This window comes from Micromys minutus (genome assembly GCF_963924665.1).
Source record: "Micromys minutus genome assembly, chromosome: 17".
Classification (NCBI taxonomy): Eukaryota; Metazoa; Chordata; class Mammalia; order Rodentia; family Muridae; genus Micromys; species Micromys minutus.
The window spans coordinates 37,547,650-37,564,773 of NC_137952.1; the positions used below are offsets into that span (position 1 = coordinate 37,547,650).

At 47.6% G+C, this 17,124-nt stretch overlaps 2 protein-coding genes across 4 annotated transcripts in view; one reads left to right on the forward strand and one right to left on the reverse strand.

Moving 5' to 3' along the window:
• ATRN (attractin) overlaps nucleotides 1-6,238 on the forward strand; it is a gene marked incomplete at its 5' end in the record, with an annotated part of 116,494 nt that extends 110,256 nt beyond the window's left edge. Inside the window, one exon of the mRNA XM_080930946.1 lies at nucleotides 1,805-6,238. Coding sequence (XP_080787072.1) covers nucleotides 1,805-1,929 — 125 coding nt within the window. The 3' untranslated portion in view covers nucleotides 1,930-6,238. The remainder of the gene's footprint in view (nucleotides 1-1,804) is intronic.
• An 8,375-nt stretch (nucleotides 6,239-14,613) lies between these two features.
• On the reverse strand, nucleotides 14,614-17,006 carry GFRA4 (GDNF family receptor alpha 4; the record flags this gene model as incomplete). 3 transcript variants are annotated; one of them, XM_080931050.1, is made up of 4 exons in its annotated part: nucleotides 14,614-14,967; nucleotides 15,070-15,127; nucleotides 15,275-15,366; nucleotides 16,351-17,006. In XM_080931050.1, the coding sequence occupies 2 exons, from the start codon at nucleotides 17,004-17,006 to the stop codon at nucleotides 15,345-15,347; spliced, it is 678 nt and encodes a 225-aa protein (XP_080787176.1). In that variant the 3' UTR covers nucleotides 14,614-14,967; nucleotides 15,070-15,127; nucleotides 15,275-15,344. The 3 variants fall into 3 exon arrangements, with proteins under 3 accessions (XP_080787176.1, XP_080787175.1, XP_080787174.1); XM_080931049.1 differs by lacking the exons at nucleotides 14,614-14,967; nucleotides 15,070-15,127 and adding an exon at nucleotides 16,126-16,260 and having other exon boundaries at nucleotides 15,283-15,366; XM_080931048.1 differs by lacking the exons at nucleotides 14,614-14,967; nucleotides 15,070-15,127 and having other exon boundaries at nucleotides 15,283-15,366; nucleotides 16,126-17,006.
• Nucleotides 17,007-17,124: the final 118 nt, after the last annotated feature.

Consider the following 17,124-nt stretch of genomic DNA (forward strand, 5'->3'; position numbering starts at 1 on the left):
CAAAAACGCCCAGGCTGGTGTCAAACTCATAGTTATCTGCCTACCTCCGCCTCCAGAGTGGAGGATTCTGGGTGTGACCCTTCATGCCCAGCTTACTTTAAATATGAGGTATAGAGAAGTATTATGAAAACATAAAGGATATTTTGAAAATTATAATTCTATAGGGTTAATGCAGACCAATTTTCATTTCATTGAAATGATACAGTGTTTGGAGGTAGGGGGAGCCTGTACTGTTTGCAACTACATTTGTAGCCAAGGATGATTGAACTTCTGATTGTCCTGCCTCCTCCTCCTCAGATACATCACCACTACTGGTTTATGTGCCACAGAGGCTCAAAGTCAGGGCCTCGTGTATGCTAGGCAGACACTCTACTAACCACCCTGCCCCCAGCTCCTAGATGTACACCTTATTACAAACATTTATTCTTTAGTATTTTTTTCTATAAAACTTCTCTACAGGAAACAGGTACCAGTGATGATTTAGGGCAGGAATAGGAAGAAATTATTTTTGCTATATACTTTTTAAAATGATTTATGTGCTTTTATTTTTATGTGCATTGGTAATCTGCCTTCTGTATGTTTCTGTGAGGGGATCAGATCTCCTGGAACTGGAGTTAGAGATGGTTGTGAGCTGCCATGTGGGTGCTGGAAATAGAACCCAGGACCTCTGGAAGAATAGCCAGTGCTTGTAACTGCCGAGCCATCTCTCCAGCCCCTACTATATCCTTGTTTATAGTTTTTTTGGGGGGGGTATTGCTGAGGATCAAATATAGATCTACCATCTATTTTTTTCATAACAATCATTAGTATTTTTTACAGCTTTGCTATGTATTTTACCAGTCTTTTATATTTTGCCTTCAAATGTGTAAGTCATAATTTATATAAACCCTGTCTTAAAGCTGGAGGCAGACAAGGAAGATTGCTATATAGTGAGGTCTAGACTAGCTGGAGCTATACAGTGAGACTGTGCTGCAAAAGGAAAGGTCTTACTTTAAACACAAGGCAGTATAAAATGCAGTTTAGGAAGGACCTTGAGTCTGAAGCTGTGCATAGAATGTCTCACGCAGTGTTCTGCTTAGGACTGTACTCAGATTCGGTGGTCTGAGGGACTCAGTGTTATGTCAGCCAAAATAACCTTGAGTTTAGTAGGAAAGTATCCTTTATCTGTGTCCAGCCCAGAAGGGAAGCTGTATTTGTGTATGATGGATCAGACTCCACTGTCTTCATCTTACCTTACATCCCAGGCATTTAGTCCCTGAGTTAGTCGTACTGTTGGCAGAGCAACTCTGTGTTCTGGCACACTGAGCAGCACCTCCTGCTTCATCCTCCCTCACCCTTTACCTAATGCTTCTACCCTCCGGAAATCCTCATGAAGCCCTGCTCCCTTATCATGAGACCCATCCCACAACAGGGTTACCCCTGTCAGTCTTCCTGTACTTTCATTTTGAGGAAGTGCACACATAGGCCGGTAACAGGATGAATCACATCTCATGTGAAGTAGTGACACTTTCATTGCTGCCTTCTGGAAATAGGCGCACACTCAGCATGGCTGTGCTGTCATTCACTTGCCACCCTGGGGCAGAGCTCACTGCTTTGGTGATCTGTGGAAGAGGGAGAAGTGAGTAGTTAGGCATGTATAAGTAAGCTGAAGCCATCACCCTGGTGGGAAGGGGTGTGACATGCAAGGACTCCAATGGATACTTTTATCTTTCACTAGGGAAATAAAAAAAGAAATTTGAAATTATTTTGTAAAAAAATGTAAGCTGCTTCATGACATGTGTCTCCTCTTGTGGGTTCTTCCAAGGTCTCGCTGTGGCCAGTGCCCTGGTGGACATTTCTCAGCAGATGCCAATAGTGTACAAGGAGAAGTCAGGAGCTGTGAGAAACCGGAAGCAGCAGCCCCCTGCACAGCCTGGAACCTGCATTTGATACTGGAACAAGAACTCTCCCTCACAGAAGGGCATGTGGTCCACTAAGCTGTCTACAGGGGACGCTGCAGGCAGGAAGCAGGTGTGGGGCAGAAGACTGGAAACCCTTGAAGCATCCAACTCACGTGCATGATCATACAAGCTGTTTTGATGGTTCATCCCTTCTGTGTCCAGCATCTAACCTTTTACTTCTGTGTAGGAAATAATTTAATTACAAGTCCAGGAGTGATCTGCTCTACTCATGGGTGGAGAAGACCAGTGTAGACCCAGTGAGAGCTAAAAGTGATGCTGAGGTCCCCTGTGGAAGCTCCTCTTGGGAATCTCGACTGCAAATGTGATGACCTCTGTCAGCGGCTCTCCAGCATGGTCCTCTCGGCACTCCTCAGATGAATTGTTCTCATCTGAAGCTTGCTGTCTTTTTACAAGATGTGCGTTTACTCTCTTCCAGGAAGTAGCTTTTTTTCTAGCTGAGAATTAATAATGGTCTTTCTCTTTGGAAGTCATATCGAAGTATAATTGGGGCTTTTTTTGTTTTGTTTTGTTTTGTTTTGTTTGGAGACAGGGTCTCACTGTGTAGTCCTAGCTGACCTGGAACTCATATGTAGATCAGGCTGGACTGAACTCACAAAGATGGACCTGCCTCTGCCTCACAAATGCTGGATTAAAAAGTGTGTACCACCAGGCCCAGCAAAGAGGGCTGTTTTAAATGTCAAGGTCAGTGGAGTTAGAATATATACAAATGCAATTGATAATGCTCTATAGAAACTTGATTGATTTAATCTTAATCCATTCTTTCCTTCTCTTTCTCTCACTCTGTCTTACACACATGCACACGTGCACACACACACTAAGTGCCTAGACTTTAAATAGATCTAGCAATTGGAACGTTAGTAAGTCTAAGTTTTTACATGATTACATTCCTACATTCTTGTGAAATTTAAGTAACTACCATTACAGTTTGTTCTTTTTTAAAGTCTAATTTGCAGTCCAAGAAAGAGTAATTCTCATCCCAAAAAACACTTAAGAGGGACTACTAGCAATAGGGACTGAATGACCCTCCAGCCCCAGCCAAGTGTCACTTTAGGCCTGATATTTGGTCAACCCTCTGGGCTCCTTCTGCCAAGGCACCACAAAATGCACTTGCTCATGTCATGTGCCTCTCTGAGCAGAAGAGAGCACTGACACCTGGGACACCTGGCTCTGTCTTCCTCCAGCTGCTCACACTGACCTGTGGGAACCTATAGGCCATCCCCAGGCTGGATGGAGTACACAGAAGAGAAATGGTGCCTGGCGTTGGGGCAGCATCTTCTCAGCACATGGAAAAGGGCCTGGTTCCATCTTCTCTGGGTAGGAGTTGGTCCAACCTCCTCTCCTCCCAGACTCATTTGGTGGCTGAGGAGGTGGTGAATGTTAATGAGGATGAAAAGCACATGGGGAGACTGGAAGGAGCAAGACCTGCTTCCAAACAAGATCACCACATTAAGAGGGGTGAGTGGCCCTGTGCTCTGTGCCCAGGACCCTGCCTGGACATTGCATCCCATTTATGGTGCTCAGTGCTCTGGCATTATGCAGCAGCCCCACGCCTTTCCTCTCCTGCTTCCTACCCTGCAGTTCTGCCTTTAAAACAGCCCTCTAGGCAACAGTGAGCCAACTTATGAGTTTGGAGATGTTAACAATCAGAAGAATAAGCTGTTGTAGTGTCACCTTCAAACACAGTGCTGAAGAGGGAACCTTTCTCTAAGCCCCGCACTAACCTCGTTCCTCTCAACTCTTCTGGAGTCACATTTGCAAGCTGAACCATAAATCACTGATGCACAAAACACTGTTGTAAGACTCACCTCTCAAAACACGACTTTCTGCATCGCTATGAAAGAGCAGAAAGTTCTAGAAATGATCCCAACCTCATCCCCTATGCAGTTAGGAGCTCCCCACATCCGTACCAAAACCCAGCACATACGTATCTGTGTGGTCTAGCCTTTCATCTCCGTAACAACCCAGGGGATTCTTGGCCAAAAGAAAGAGGGAAGTCGCACTAGGGCTTGTCCTTATGTAAGGAAATTTCCCCTTGGCTTTGCATAAAGGACCAAATTCCTTTGGCCAAAGAAATTGCTTCTATGTTAGTCCCATACCTACCTGCTTATGTCCCGCCCCTTTAGGGATAATGTTTATTCTTTCAAAAGAAGCAATGGCATTTATTTCTGCTCCTGTAATGGAGAAACAGCCAGCTTCACCTGTATCTCCTTTACAGCCAACAGCTCCCTTCAGGCTTAAAACAGAGGAAAATAGCAGAGAAGAAGAGCTCAGCTCAGAGCCAGATACCAAAACAGAATGGAGTTGTGACCCAGTAACTGTGTCACGAGAGAGCATGTATATAAAATAGTCATGAAGACACTGACCTTGCACTTGTACATAACTGTACTGTAGTGTCCAGAATGTTCCAACATTCAGGGTGTACATAAACATCTGAGTTTCACCTAATCTGTTTCTGTGCCATATTCTGGGTCTCCAAGCTCTAGGAAGTCATCTTACCAGGCCCTGATCCATTGATAAGGCATTGTACACCATGCTGGTGTGTTCGGTAGCCTTGTGCCCATTAGGTAACTAAACAATGATTCAGCTCTTAGAATACCTAGGAAGAAATTAAGGAATGGTGACACATAGCTGTGATCCAAGCATTCAGAAGGCAGGAAGAAAAAAAAAATCAAAGATGGGGCTAGAGAGGTGGCTCAGTGGTTAAGAGCACTGGCTGGCTGCTCTGGACAGGAAACTGGCTCAGTTCCTAGCACCCACATGGTGGCTCACAACCTTCTGTGACCACAATTCCAGAAAACCTGGCCTCCTCGGGTGCCTGTGGTGGTACACATGGTGCACAGCAAACACACAGGCAAGACACTCAATACACACAAAACAAAAAGAAGCCAAGAATAGCCTGGGCTACATAGCAAGAGCCTGTCTCAAAACAAACAGATCTAAGAAGAGCCAGGCAGTGTGTCTATTTACATGGCGGACACAAGAGAACTCAGGAAGCAAGAGTGTTCATCACTGTTGTAATTTCAAATGCTCCTTGTGATTTCTGGCATCTCTGTGGGGTGAGGTGTTCTGTTACTCTTTAAAGACTGTCACCTGTGAAAGTCAGACTTTGCCAAGGGGCTCTCTAGGCTGCATTGTTGTGGCTTTGTGTAACGTTTTAATGACATTTCTGAGAACCGTGTTCTTTTTATACTAAAAACTGGGGATGGGAGGGCTCATTTGTTGATAAATAGCACTATTTTCCCACACCTCAGCCTCCTGTCCCCATCCTGGTCTTCCCTACACAGTCTGGAGAGGGCTCTGAAAGGTCCAAAGAGGTGTGGCACAAAAGCAACCCATTGCCTCCTGAGCTAACCTGGAAGACGACTGTCAGCAAAAGGAAAATACCAGAATATCTGGAAGGCTAGAAGCGTAAGATGGGATCTCATTAGGGAACTGGATGAACAAGAGCAGAGAGCCTCTGGTAGGTGACACCTCAGCTTGAGGGCGCCCACCCTCTTTCAACACAGCGGGGTGTGCATGGTGAGGAAGTGATTCACCTCCTTGGGGGATGGTGCTGTTTTTATGAAAACCTTTGATCCTTGGTGTCCTTTAATTGATCTGTTCAACAAATATTTACTAAACACTTCTAAGCTAAGCTAACATTAGGGCAGTGACTGAGGTGAAAACCCAGCTCTTTTAAACAGCTGTCATCCTAGGAGAGCTTCCTAGAAGCAGAACCAAGAAGCCAGAAGGTTCTTCCTAGGGTGAGCCTTGGCCCCCTGAGGAGAGCTGAAATGTTGACCCTGGTCACAACCTCCCAGCACAGCTTTGGAATGAGACACCCGCATGGCCTCCTCCGGCTGAGCAGAGCCTCTGGAGCCCTCAGGGTGCTCTCCAGAGTCAGAGAGAAACTGGCACCTTCTCTCCTAAAGGCAATAACAGAAGCTGCTCTCAGAACTTGACTGTGCACAAAACACTAGTGAAGCCTGCTGAACTAATTCTGCCTCTGGACATCTTTTCTGGATATTTACAGTTTGTTGTTTTGTTTTGATCAAGCTTAGTTTGTTAATATGTGTAATTTAGCATCTGTTGCACTTGTGTAAATACGGAGTAAGTATTGTAAACTATTTAATTGCTGGGATTGTTGGTGTTATACATACATTTAGGACTGCGATTTTTTGGTATTTTTTGTATTGTAAAATAACAGCTAATTTAATCAGGAACAAGAGAATTAAGGGGAGTCTGCATTTTAAATGCAAATGTGAAGCACTTGTATATAACAAAGTAAATACTGTAATACAAAGTCCCTTCTGAAATAAAAGTAGATCTGGTAAAAATCTTGTTCTGAATGTTAGATGCTAATTCTGTTTTATGTTTACATGGCAATGCTTATATTAGCAGTGAAAAGACAGACATGGCAGTGCATTCCACCATTGGCAGCCCGAGGAATCCTCTAGAGTAGGGACTGCAACTCAAGACTCTAGGCTTCCACACTGAAGAGAATTTCAATGTATGACACAGTTTAGTAAGTTTAGTTTAAGGACTTCTTTAATGTTTGTGTCTACATACGTGGGTACATGTATGACACAGCATGCATGTGGAGGGCAAACAACAACTTAATGGAAGTGGCCAGAAGAAGAAAACTCAGACTTCAACCTGGAGCATGAACTTTACCTGATGAGCCATCTCACCAATCCAGGATATTTAAAAATATTTACTTTGTGTGTGTGTGTATGTGAGTGTGAATACGTGTTCACAGCACACAGTGGAGCACAACATTTGGGAGTCAGTTCTCTCTTACCTTTTAAGACCTAGATTTTAAACTCAAGGCAGACTTACAGTGAACATCTCTTTGATGTGATAAAGATATTTTAATAATAGACTTAAGTAAGCAGAGGGGTGCTGGGCGTGGTGGCAGTCTAGGCCAGCCTGCACTACATAACAAATTTCAGGGCAGCCAGGGCTACAGTCAAGACTTCCTCAACCTCAGTTCAGCAGAGGGGCTAGAACAAGACTGCTGGACAGAGTCCTTGAGAGCCACAGCTTATTGGGGTTGTTTGGTTTGGTTTGGGTTGTTACTGTTGTTTAGTTGGTTTAGGTAGTTTTGCTTTCACAACTCAACTCATACAGGATGTTGGTGAGGTTTGAAGTTACAACCTCAAAGGGTTGTTAAGAAGCACACTTGCCTTCACCAGGCAGTTCCCCGGAGGCACCTGGCAAGAGAGACTGAAGTTGATAAGATCCCAGGCCTCAGGAACCCAAAGCCTGATTCATTGTTACTTTAGTACAGATGTCTGAGAGGCATAGCAACTCAGCAGTTTCCACAGCAAATACTGTGAATTGTCCCTGGATTCTGGGTTTTCAGCTACTGAAGGTTTAGCCAGACTCAGGATAAGATTCCTTTCCCTGTCCATGGCCCTGGGATTCCTGTCTACATCCTGCCTCGTTCTCACCTCGATTATAGCCGCACCACGGTGCAGGGGCTAGACGTCCTCCAGGCTTCATCCCTGTTACGTGATGCTAGCCTGAAGCAGAGGATTGCAGCTCAAGGCTAGCCTGGGCTACGTGGTAAGACTCTTGTCTCAACAAAACCTAGCAGACAGTGTTATGTGCTCACCCAGTTCTTGTGGTTGAACTATTATTCCACATTAACCATACTCTGAAAATTAGGTTGGGTCCACACTGGACCATGGTGCATGAAATGTTGGAAAAAAAAGGTCCAAACTCTTGCACAGAAAATGTTTTCACTTGGGGGCTCTCCCTGGAGGTCACAAGTTCAAGTGCTGGAAGGAACATGGGTCCCTGAGCCACCATTACACGAAAAGTACCTGATCAAGCAGAGCTGCCTGTTACCTGCAGTGAGAAAAGTAAAGCAGCAAGTGTGCTGGGAGTGGGAGCTTGGTTGGGTAATGACTTAGAAAACAAGTTCTCAGCTAGAGGGAGAAAAGCTGAAGATAACTGCTTGCTTGGGTTTTTTTTTTTTTAATATCAATTTGTATGTGTGTCTGTGTGCCTTTGCTTGCATGTATGTCTACTCCACATGTCTGTGGTGCCCAGAGAGGCCAGAGGAAGTAGTGTGAGCCTCTGGAACTGATGTCACAGACATGACTGAGGTGCTGGAAACTGAACCTAGGTCTTCGGGAAGAGCAGCCAGGGCTCCTAACCACTGATATATCTCCAACTGTGACAACATCATGTTCTCCAGGCTGTCTTTAAATTTGCTTCGTAGCCAAGAGCGGTCTTAAATTCGGATCCTCCTGTTCTCCCAAGTATTGGGATGATCGGTCTACACTGCTGTGTTTCCTTGAGCAAGTCATCACGAGTTCTAAGACAGGTGTAGTGGTTCATGTAGTGACTATTCTGGAATTTTGGTTTCTTTAAAAAAATGAAATATTATGAGAATTATTTTCATCTTAATCCCAGGTGTAGGGTGTATATCAGACTGCTTGGGATTGACTGCAGCAGCTATGATTTTTCTCATCTTCCAGCAGGGGTATGGTTTTGCCAGCTACAGATAGTTTCTGTGATTGTGTGACATTTGGAATTCAGGAAACTTTTCAGAGAGTGTGTAAATGCTAGAGCCCCGATAGGCAGAGTTGATGATTGTTGGTCATTTAGGGGGGTTGGTTGTGGTCTTGCTCAAAGAAGGAACAAGAACAGATTAGATTCAGAGATCTCTCCCCCTTTCTGTCTATCTAGTGATAAGGGGTAAAACAAGGGGGATAAAGGGTGGGGGAATTCACAAAGTAGAAAAGACTGGCTACAAATGGAACCTAACCTGGGACTCAAAAATGCCATAGAGGAAGCAGCAGGGGATGAAGGAATGGATTGTGGCTGTTGCTGCTGGGATGTTCCTCGCTTTGCTCCCAGAGGCGATTTTCTGGGTTGTTGTTGTTTTGCTCTGTTCTTTCTTCTTTATATTTTCTGTTTTTTAATAATGTTTTGGAATAATGGCTGAGCAGCTGGAAAATTCTAAATAACTGGGCTACACAGAATAGAATCTCTTCCAATTTTGGGAAGGGGTTGTCTTAGTCAGGGTTTCTATTCCTGCATAAAACATCATGACCAAGAAGCAAGTTAGAGAGGAAAGGGTTTATTCAGCTTACACTTCCATATCGCTGTTCATCACCAAAGGAAGTCAGGACTGGAACTCAAGCAGGTCAGGAAGCAGGAGCTGATGCAGAGGCCATGGAGGGATGTTACTTACTGACTTGCTTCCCCTGGCTTGCTCAGCCTGCTTTCTTATAGAACCCAGGTCTACCAGCCCAGGGATGGCTCCACCCACAATGGGCTGGGCCCTCCCCCCTTGATCACGAGTTGAGAAAATGCCTTACAGCTGGATCTCATGGAGGCATTTCCCCAACTGAGGCTCCTTTCTCTGTGATAACTCCAGCTTGTGTCAGGTTGACACAAAACCAGCCAGTACAGGCTGGTAACAAACAGCTGTACTAGAGACCAGTCCGCAGTTGCTATGGTAACATAGTGGCAGGAAGAAGCTGTGAATACTGAAATGAAGTAGAGCAAGGGGGATTAATATAGTCAAAGGCCAGTCGCTGGGTGTACTCTAATGTACAGATTCAATTCCATGAAACTACTATAGAACAATGTTGCCTTAGTGACTGTAACACGTTGGGACACAGGAGGAGCCAGGAAAAAGTCCGCTTCATTTGCAAAGTATATACAAGGCTCTGGAGAAGCCCTTACTGATTTTATTTTATTTTTTACAAAGATTAGTCTCAGCTGTGAGCAAAGCCATATCAGACCCTGACACAAAGCAGGTGTTGATAAAGACAATGCAAACACCAAATATAAAAGTCATTTAAGGTTAAGGGCAGTGCCTGTGGATGAGCGGATAAAGGATAAGACCAATATTGGTTCTAATGTGTACCATGCTAATATTATAGGTCAAGCTGTAGCTAGAGGTCAAAATGTCAAAATGCCCTGTGCTTCAATTGCAGTGAATGCAGTCATTTGCAATGAGACTGTAACCAAGCTACTAAAGGTCTCAGATCTCAAAATGTCTGGCGCTTTAACTGTGAGAAATACGGTCTTTTGCAACAAAATTGTGAACACATGACATTTTTAAGTTCAACAGTTTTTCTAAATATAAACCACAAAGAAGACCTAGGCTTTCAAGGGTATGCAGGCAATGTGGCCACTAGACCAATAATTGCAGGTCTCAAAAAGATACTCAAGGCAATTTATTACCATTGGGAAAAGGCCTTAGGAGCCTAGCTTGAGGCCCTGCAGCAAAAAGTATGAGCCATGCAGACTCAAACCCTTCTCTGGACACTGGAGATCTAATACATGCTATTGCAGGCTCTAGACTCGGCCACAGATAAGCATCTTCCTCTATTCCCCCAAATTCAATGTTATAAAATAGTTACTGGAGTTTGAGGGTCCTTTGCCCTCAGGGACAGTAAGGATGATCTTGGGAAGGAGCGGATTGACTTCCTAAGCATTCATTATGCATCCAGAAAGTATAGACAAGTTTCAAAGGAGAAATTAAACTTGTGGCTTGTGTAAAGGTAGAGACACAGCTTGACGCAGGGGATAGGGTTGCTCAGCTGCTACTGTTTCCCTGCATCAAAGGCAAAGCCACTGCAGCAGGAGAGGAGAGGCCTGCCTGAAAACCTTTGCCACTGACCCAAAAGTTGCTTATTTCACTGAATATGTCTCTTTATAACTTCCTGCTGCACAGCACAATTAATGGCCTAAAACAGAAGAGGAAATGTTGCAATTCTGAAATTTTGGTTTCACTTAAAAACACAGAAATGTTGTAAGGATGTGTTTTCACTTTAATCCCAGGTGTGAGGGGTAGGGCTGCTTTGAACCGGCTACAGCAGCAGATTATGATTCGCCTCATGTTCTAGCAGAAGTATGTTTTTTTTTTTTTTTTTTGCCAGCTGCAGATAGTTTCTGGGATCGTGTGAAATTTAAAAATCTGGGAACTTTTCTGACTATATAAATGCTAGAGCCTGGACAGGCAGGGTTGGTGGTTGGTGGTCATTCACGGGCGTTGGTTGTAGTTAGTAATCTTGCTCAAAGTAGAAACAAGAAGAAATTAGATTCAGGTCTCTTCTCTCTCTCTCCCCTCCCACCACCTCTACCTTTCTTTATCTAGTGATAGGAGGTAAAACCAGGAGGATAAAGGGTGGGAAAAAGAACCCACAAAGTAGCAACGACTAGCTATAGGTTTATGCCTAGAATCTTAGGACTTTGTTGTTTAATGGTTTATCTTTATTTTGTGTACATGAATGTTAAATGTACATACATTTTAAATGTATGTATGTATATACACCATATGCATGCAATGCCTACAGAATCCAGAACAGAGTACATTATATCCTGGAATGGGACTTACAGTTGGGAAGCACCAGGAGGATGCTGAGAACCGAACCCAGTTTCTCCACAAGAGCAGTAGGTGCTCTTCACCGTTGAAGCTTTCCCCCAGCCCCACTTTGGAGGGTGATGCAGGAGGATTATCCCAAGTGTGAGGTCGTCTTAGGTTACATAATGAGTTCAAGACCCTCAGGGCTGGAGAGAAGGCTCAGTGGTTAAGAGCACTGACTGTTCTTCCAGAGGTTCTGAGTTCAATTCCCAGCAACCACATGGTGGCTCACAACCATCTGTAATGGGCTCTGATTCTCTCTTCTGGATAGCTACAGTGTACTTACATATAATAAATAATATTAAAAAAAAAAAAAGACCCATCTCAGCTCCAGAGTAGGACCCTGTCTCAAAAACACAAGGGTGGAAAGATGGGTCAACAATGAAGAACACATACTATTCTTCCAGGGAACACAAGCCTGTTTCCAAGCACCCTTGTTGGGCAGCTCACAACCACCTGTAACCCCACCTCCAGAGGATCCTAAGCCACCTTCTGGCTCAGCTTCATGGAAGGAACAGGTAAGTGAGTGTCTGAAATGTGTGCCAAATGAGCTACAGGTGAGTCTCAGTGGCTAGTACAAAGTGGGCTGAAAAGCAGGAGCTCAGCTAAAGGCGGCCTTTCCTAGCTGCTAAGTCGGTCTAAGCAGCTGGGTCAGTCATTTTTTGTTTCTTCCCAGCTGCTTGGCTGGTCTCTTGTGGGTATAGGCTGCTCACTTTGTCTTCCGGGGAGCCCAGCTTGTCAGAGAGTTGTCTTTGCAGCTGGCCTTGTCTGACAGTGACTCTCAGGAGTCTTAACTGCTTATATACAGTCTTCGGAAAGGCCAGACCTGGTGAATCTGATCAGTTTCAGGAACTTCCTGAAGCTAATTTGAATTTACAAGTTTCCCTGTAGGATGGAGGACCTCAGCTCTTTATAAACATCCTGTCCTAAAGCATCCTGTTGTTCCACTTCTCTTTCACATCCCGTGTCTTGAGAAGTTTGGCTCCAGGGTGGAAGATTCTCAACTCAGACACTGCACCTCCCAGCACCCACCTCAGAGTTCAGTTCTCCTTTGCTCTAGCCCTTCCCAGTGAGCTTTGTATTTTATCATAATCTTTCCCTATATCCTTCCTTGTTTTGGGAACTCATCTGGTTCATTCTTTTGGCATTTTGTGAAAAACTCTCGCTGTACAAATCAGTCTGCCTCCATCTCAGCTTTTTGCCTTAACCTCCTTAGTACCGAGATCATGAGCGAATCTTAACACTTGACTCATTTAAGTGTGAGGGAACGTGGACCAGTAAGAGAACCCAGGAAAGCCTAGAAAAATCTGCAGCCCCATGGCTGCTGTGTCAGGAACCACTCCAGACACTGTACTGCCACTTCTAGAGTTGTCAGCAGAATGTGGTTCACCATTTCTCCCTTACAAAAACAACAAAAACAGGAGCCTACTCAGAGCTGACAATCTGAACAAACAGAGGGTTAACGGCCAGAGATCTGTCCTGTATCTCCTCGCCAGCCCGCAGAGTATGTGTGAGGAAGGAGGGAACAAGGGCAATCAGTCATCTGGGGCTCAGGCTGCCCCCCCCGCCCCCGGTCAGGTGGTCAGCCCTGTTTCTGAGAGATGTCTGCTTCCCTCCTGTGGACGTTCTGCCCCTATCAGTTTCACTGGCCAGTGTCCAAATTTCCTGCAAAAGTGAGCTTGTTTAATGAGTTTGACTATACCTGACTCATTTAGGGAGGGTGGGGAAAGGGTAGGAAGGGCAGGAAGTGGTTTCCACAACCCCTCTGCACCTGGTTGCTGGGCCCCAAGCCAGAGAAACATACATGAGCCGTAAAGTTTCCACTGATAAATCCACAGATGCTTCTAGCACCTGCCTTTCTGCCTCTGCCCCACCCTGCCACCGGACAGCTGTGAAATCAATGCCAACGACAGGTAACCGAGACCCAGGCACAGGGCCAGGACCACTGTCACTTCCTGGCAAGATGGAGGCTAACAGCGGCGTTGGGAGGACAGGGATGGACTCAGCTTTAAGGCACTGTGCCAAACAGCACCAGATGGAAGACAGGACCTTTTTGGGTAGACGTAACAGAAACCAAACAGGCAATCCTACTAGTTTCCTGGCATGGATGAAGCATTTGCCGGTCTTGGTAGTTTAAAAACAAAACCCTTTGTGCTCAGCACTATGGCTGTCCCCCTCTGGAGGCTCCTGGGATCCAGACTCTGCCTTCTGGATGTTACACTGGCTTCAGACCACATCCCTTACCTATGGCTGCATCACCTCCAAGCTCTGCCTATCCTTGAGCTACCCCCTCTCTGCACTGGTTTTATACAGGAAACATGAGATTGTGCTCAGGGCCTGCACAGGTGACCTCCTCAAGATCTTTACTGTATGGAGTGACTCCTCAACCCCAGTGTGTGACACATTTGCCAGCGCCTGGCCTTGGGACAGAGACCACCACCAACTGTGGAACTGGACTATTTCCACTTCATCTTCCTACTAGTTTTAGAAGGCTTACAGCCACACTTTCTATCCAGAATTGTATTTTTATTTAGAATCATTCCCACGTTTAAGAACGTCTCTGTGGTTAAGAGCATTGCAGAGGGCCTGGGTTCAATTCCCAGGACCCACATCAAATGGCTCACAGCTTCCTGGTCTCTATGGGCACCTGCACACATATGGTACATATATGCATACTTGGGCACAAACATACATTTTTCTATCTACATTTTATGCTAAATATCAAGGTCAGGCAAGCAGTGGAGTCGAGCACACTCACATTTCATCCTGCGCTGGAGCTGCTCTGTAGTTGGAGTGAGCTGGGCAGAGTGATGCTTTCCTTACTCCCTGGCTCTCCCCACCCACATGTGCACAGGCGTCCATGTCCACGTGGGTGGGGAAGGGGACGTGAAATGGGAAGTTTCACTCTCTGGGGCCTTTTCTAGCCACTGAGCAGCTTTGTGAACAGTGGCCATCACGACACCCTTTGAACCCTAGAGACAGATGCGCCTGAGCCCGGTTTGCTCAGCCATTTCCCCAATGCAGTTAGTTAGGAGAGGCCTGACAAAATCCCAGAGCTCTCTGATAATGCCAGCCAACACCACCTTTGAGTTTGCAAAGGAGTTGCAACACATGCGCTCAGTCTCAGTTGCTGGCTGCTATCCCAGAGACAGGTCTATTCATTCTCCGATATTCAGACCCAAAGAGTAGTTCTGGAGGTATCCAAGGCTACACAGGTCTCCACATTTCCAGGTCAGATGACAGAAAGCCAGGCTGGTCTCAGCATACATGGGTTTATTGGGCTGGTGCGCCACTGCAGGTGCCGGGGAAACCACAGCAAGGAGAGACTGGGAAGCCAGTGGGATGCTGAGCAGGAAGGACCTGAGCCTCTAATGCCTACACAGTAAGTGCCATGTCATTGGTGACAAGCCCTGGGGCACGGGTAGGCTTAATGCTGACTAATGGCTAAGTGGGAGGGGATTCAGACTGCAGTCTTGTCTGTCAGTCTGTTCATACGGTCTCCTTAGTGTCATGTCTTCTTGGGAAAGGAGACTTCCAAATTCCCAGAGCTGGGGTTAGTCTCTGTCCTCTGTAAGCCCACGGGGCCCGCCGAGCATCATCTGCAGACGCTCATCTCGATGGTGAAGGAAACAGACACTGAGAGGCAAAGCACAGTGACCTGAGGGCAAGGAAGTTTCAGTTCAGTGAGCAGTCATCCCGAGACATGGCGGTCAGCTGTGTTGCCCATGGTCCACCTACCTAATTAGAGCGGCAGGGTCTGGAGAGCCAGGGCAGTGAGTATGGACATCAAGGACACCTTGGGAGTGAAGACAAAATGGGGACCGTTACTGCCTCCATCTCCTCTCGGACCACTCATGCCCCCACCTTGGCCTGCCTGGGAAGGGTAAGTACCGCAGGGAATGATGCAGAAACTGCCAACTCCACAACCGCTCCCCAATCCTACCTGAGGGAAACAGCACCCAGCATTCTGGTAGGGGTCCCACTGGTCCTGCAGAACTGATGGCTGCAGGCTGTCAAAGGCTTGTATGGCACCATCTATGGAGTGGAAAGATCCAGAGAAGGCTTGGCCAGGCCACCCTAGAAACGGCCCCACTCCCTTGTGACAAAATGAGACACCCCCTGTAATCTGCAAAGCATGGCTTGAGATGGAAGGTCATGGCGCTAAGAGTGACCCACGAACTGCTTGTGAAGTCGACAAGTGCACTGCCGCCCTTACACGTGAACACAATCAGGATTAATAAAAGTTTAACTCTCAGCTACTAAGTAGCAGAGACAGGCTTCAAACAGGCCCCCAGAAATCTGGAACTGAGCCATCCCACCCTGAGGCAAGAACAGCAGCAGTTAAGTTGGGAGGAAAAGACTCCAAAGGGAGTCTCGGCCAACTCCAGGTCAATGGACACGTTGTAACTCATCCTTTCCAGCCCTCAGAGATTCTTGACGCCTCTAAAGTTCTCTAGTGATCTGCTATCTGGTCTCTGGAAACAGCTACTCACGGAACCTCAGTTTCTTTCGATCAAAAATGTGCTCAAATCAGCCAGGAAGATGGCTCAGCAAGCGAAGGCCACTTGCTATCAAAACTGATGAGACCAGTGCTATGCCGGGGACCCACATGGTAAAAGGAGGGACTCTGACAAGTTCTCTGACTTCCACCCATGCACCATGGCATGTGCACACTGTCCATCACCCACACCAAATCAGACGCGACGTAAACATCTTAAGAGTCCCCCACCGGCCAGGCGGCTTGGACCGGGCCATAGACATTTGTAAGTTCCCCGGGCTCCTCAACCCTCTCACCCAAGCAGGGGTTCTTTGTAAAGAGCTTGCGGAAGGCTTCGCACTCTTCGCGCCGGTTTCCGCTGGCCTCACAGCCGCACCAGGGCGCGATGCGCGCGCTCACGTTGTCCAGGTAGTTGGGGGTGACCACAGTGCCTGCAGGGACCCCAGCCCCACCCCAGGGCGTGTGACCGGTGCCCCGAATCTGCCTCCGCCGCCCCGCTCGCCCGAGGCCGCCCAGCGTACCTACGAGGCCTGCGTAGGCGCGCAGACAACGCGGGCCCCCCTCCTGCGGGCAGCCGTCGCGGGAGCCGGGTGCCGGAGCGCACGAGGCCTGGAAGGCAAAGAGACGGGGCCTGCGCGCGCCCGGACGCCGGTGAGCGGCCCAGCCCGCCCCGCACGCACCGGCACAGGCGGCTGCGCTCGCAGCGGTCCAGGGGCTTCAGGCAGGAGGGCGGCGCCGGCCCGGGGCCGGAGAACGCACAGGCGGGCGCGAAGGTCTGGCGCCGGCGCTCGGCGCACGCGGGGCCTTCGCAGCCGCAGAAGAGCAGCGCCTGCGTAAGCGCCGGAGGCGCGCGGGCGAAGAAGCGGCGCAGGGCGCGGCGGCAACGGGAGCGCACGCAGCCCCCCGGTCCCGGCCAGTCCCCGGGCGCCGCCGGGCCGCGGCACTGCGCCACGTACTGCGAGCGCAGCTGCTGGCACTGCTCGTCCGCTGTGCACGCCTCGGCCGCGTCCACGCAGCGATTCCCGTCGGTGGAGCTCGCGGACCCTGGCGAGGGGCGGGCAGGCGGCAGTTCTCCGTGCTTGGTTCTCCACATTCCACACCCCGGAATCGGGGGTGGGGGTGTATGGGGGGTACCCAAACCCAAGGGGAGAGAGTGTGGCCCATAGGTATGACCCATTTATCCCGTGGAAGGGGTATGAGCAGATCCTAGGGATCTATCTACCCAGGTTGTGAATGGGTCCAGTACTCGGAGATTGGGCTTGGCCTGTCCCAAGACTGAGGCTCAGCCTTCACCA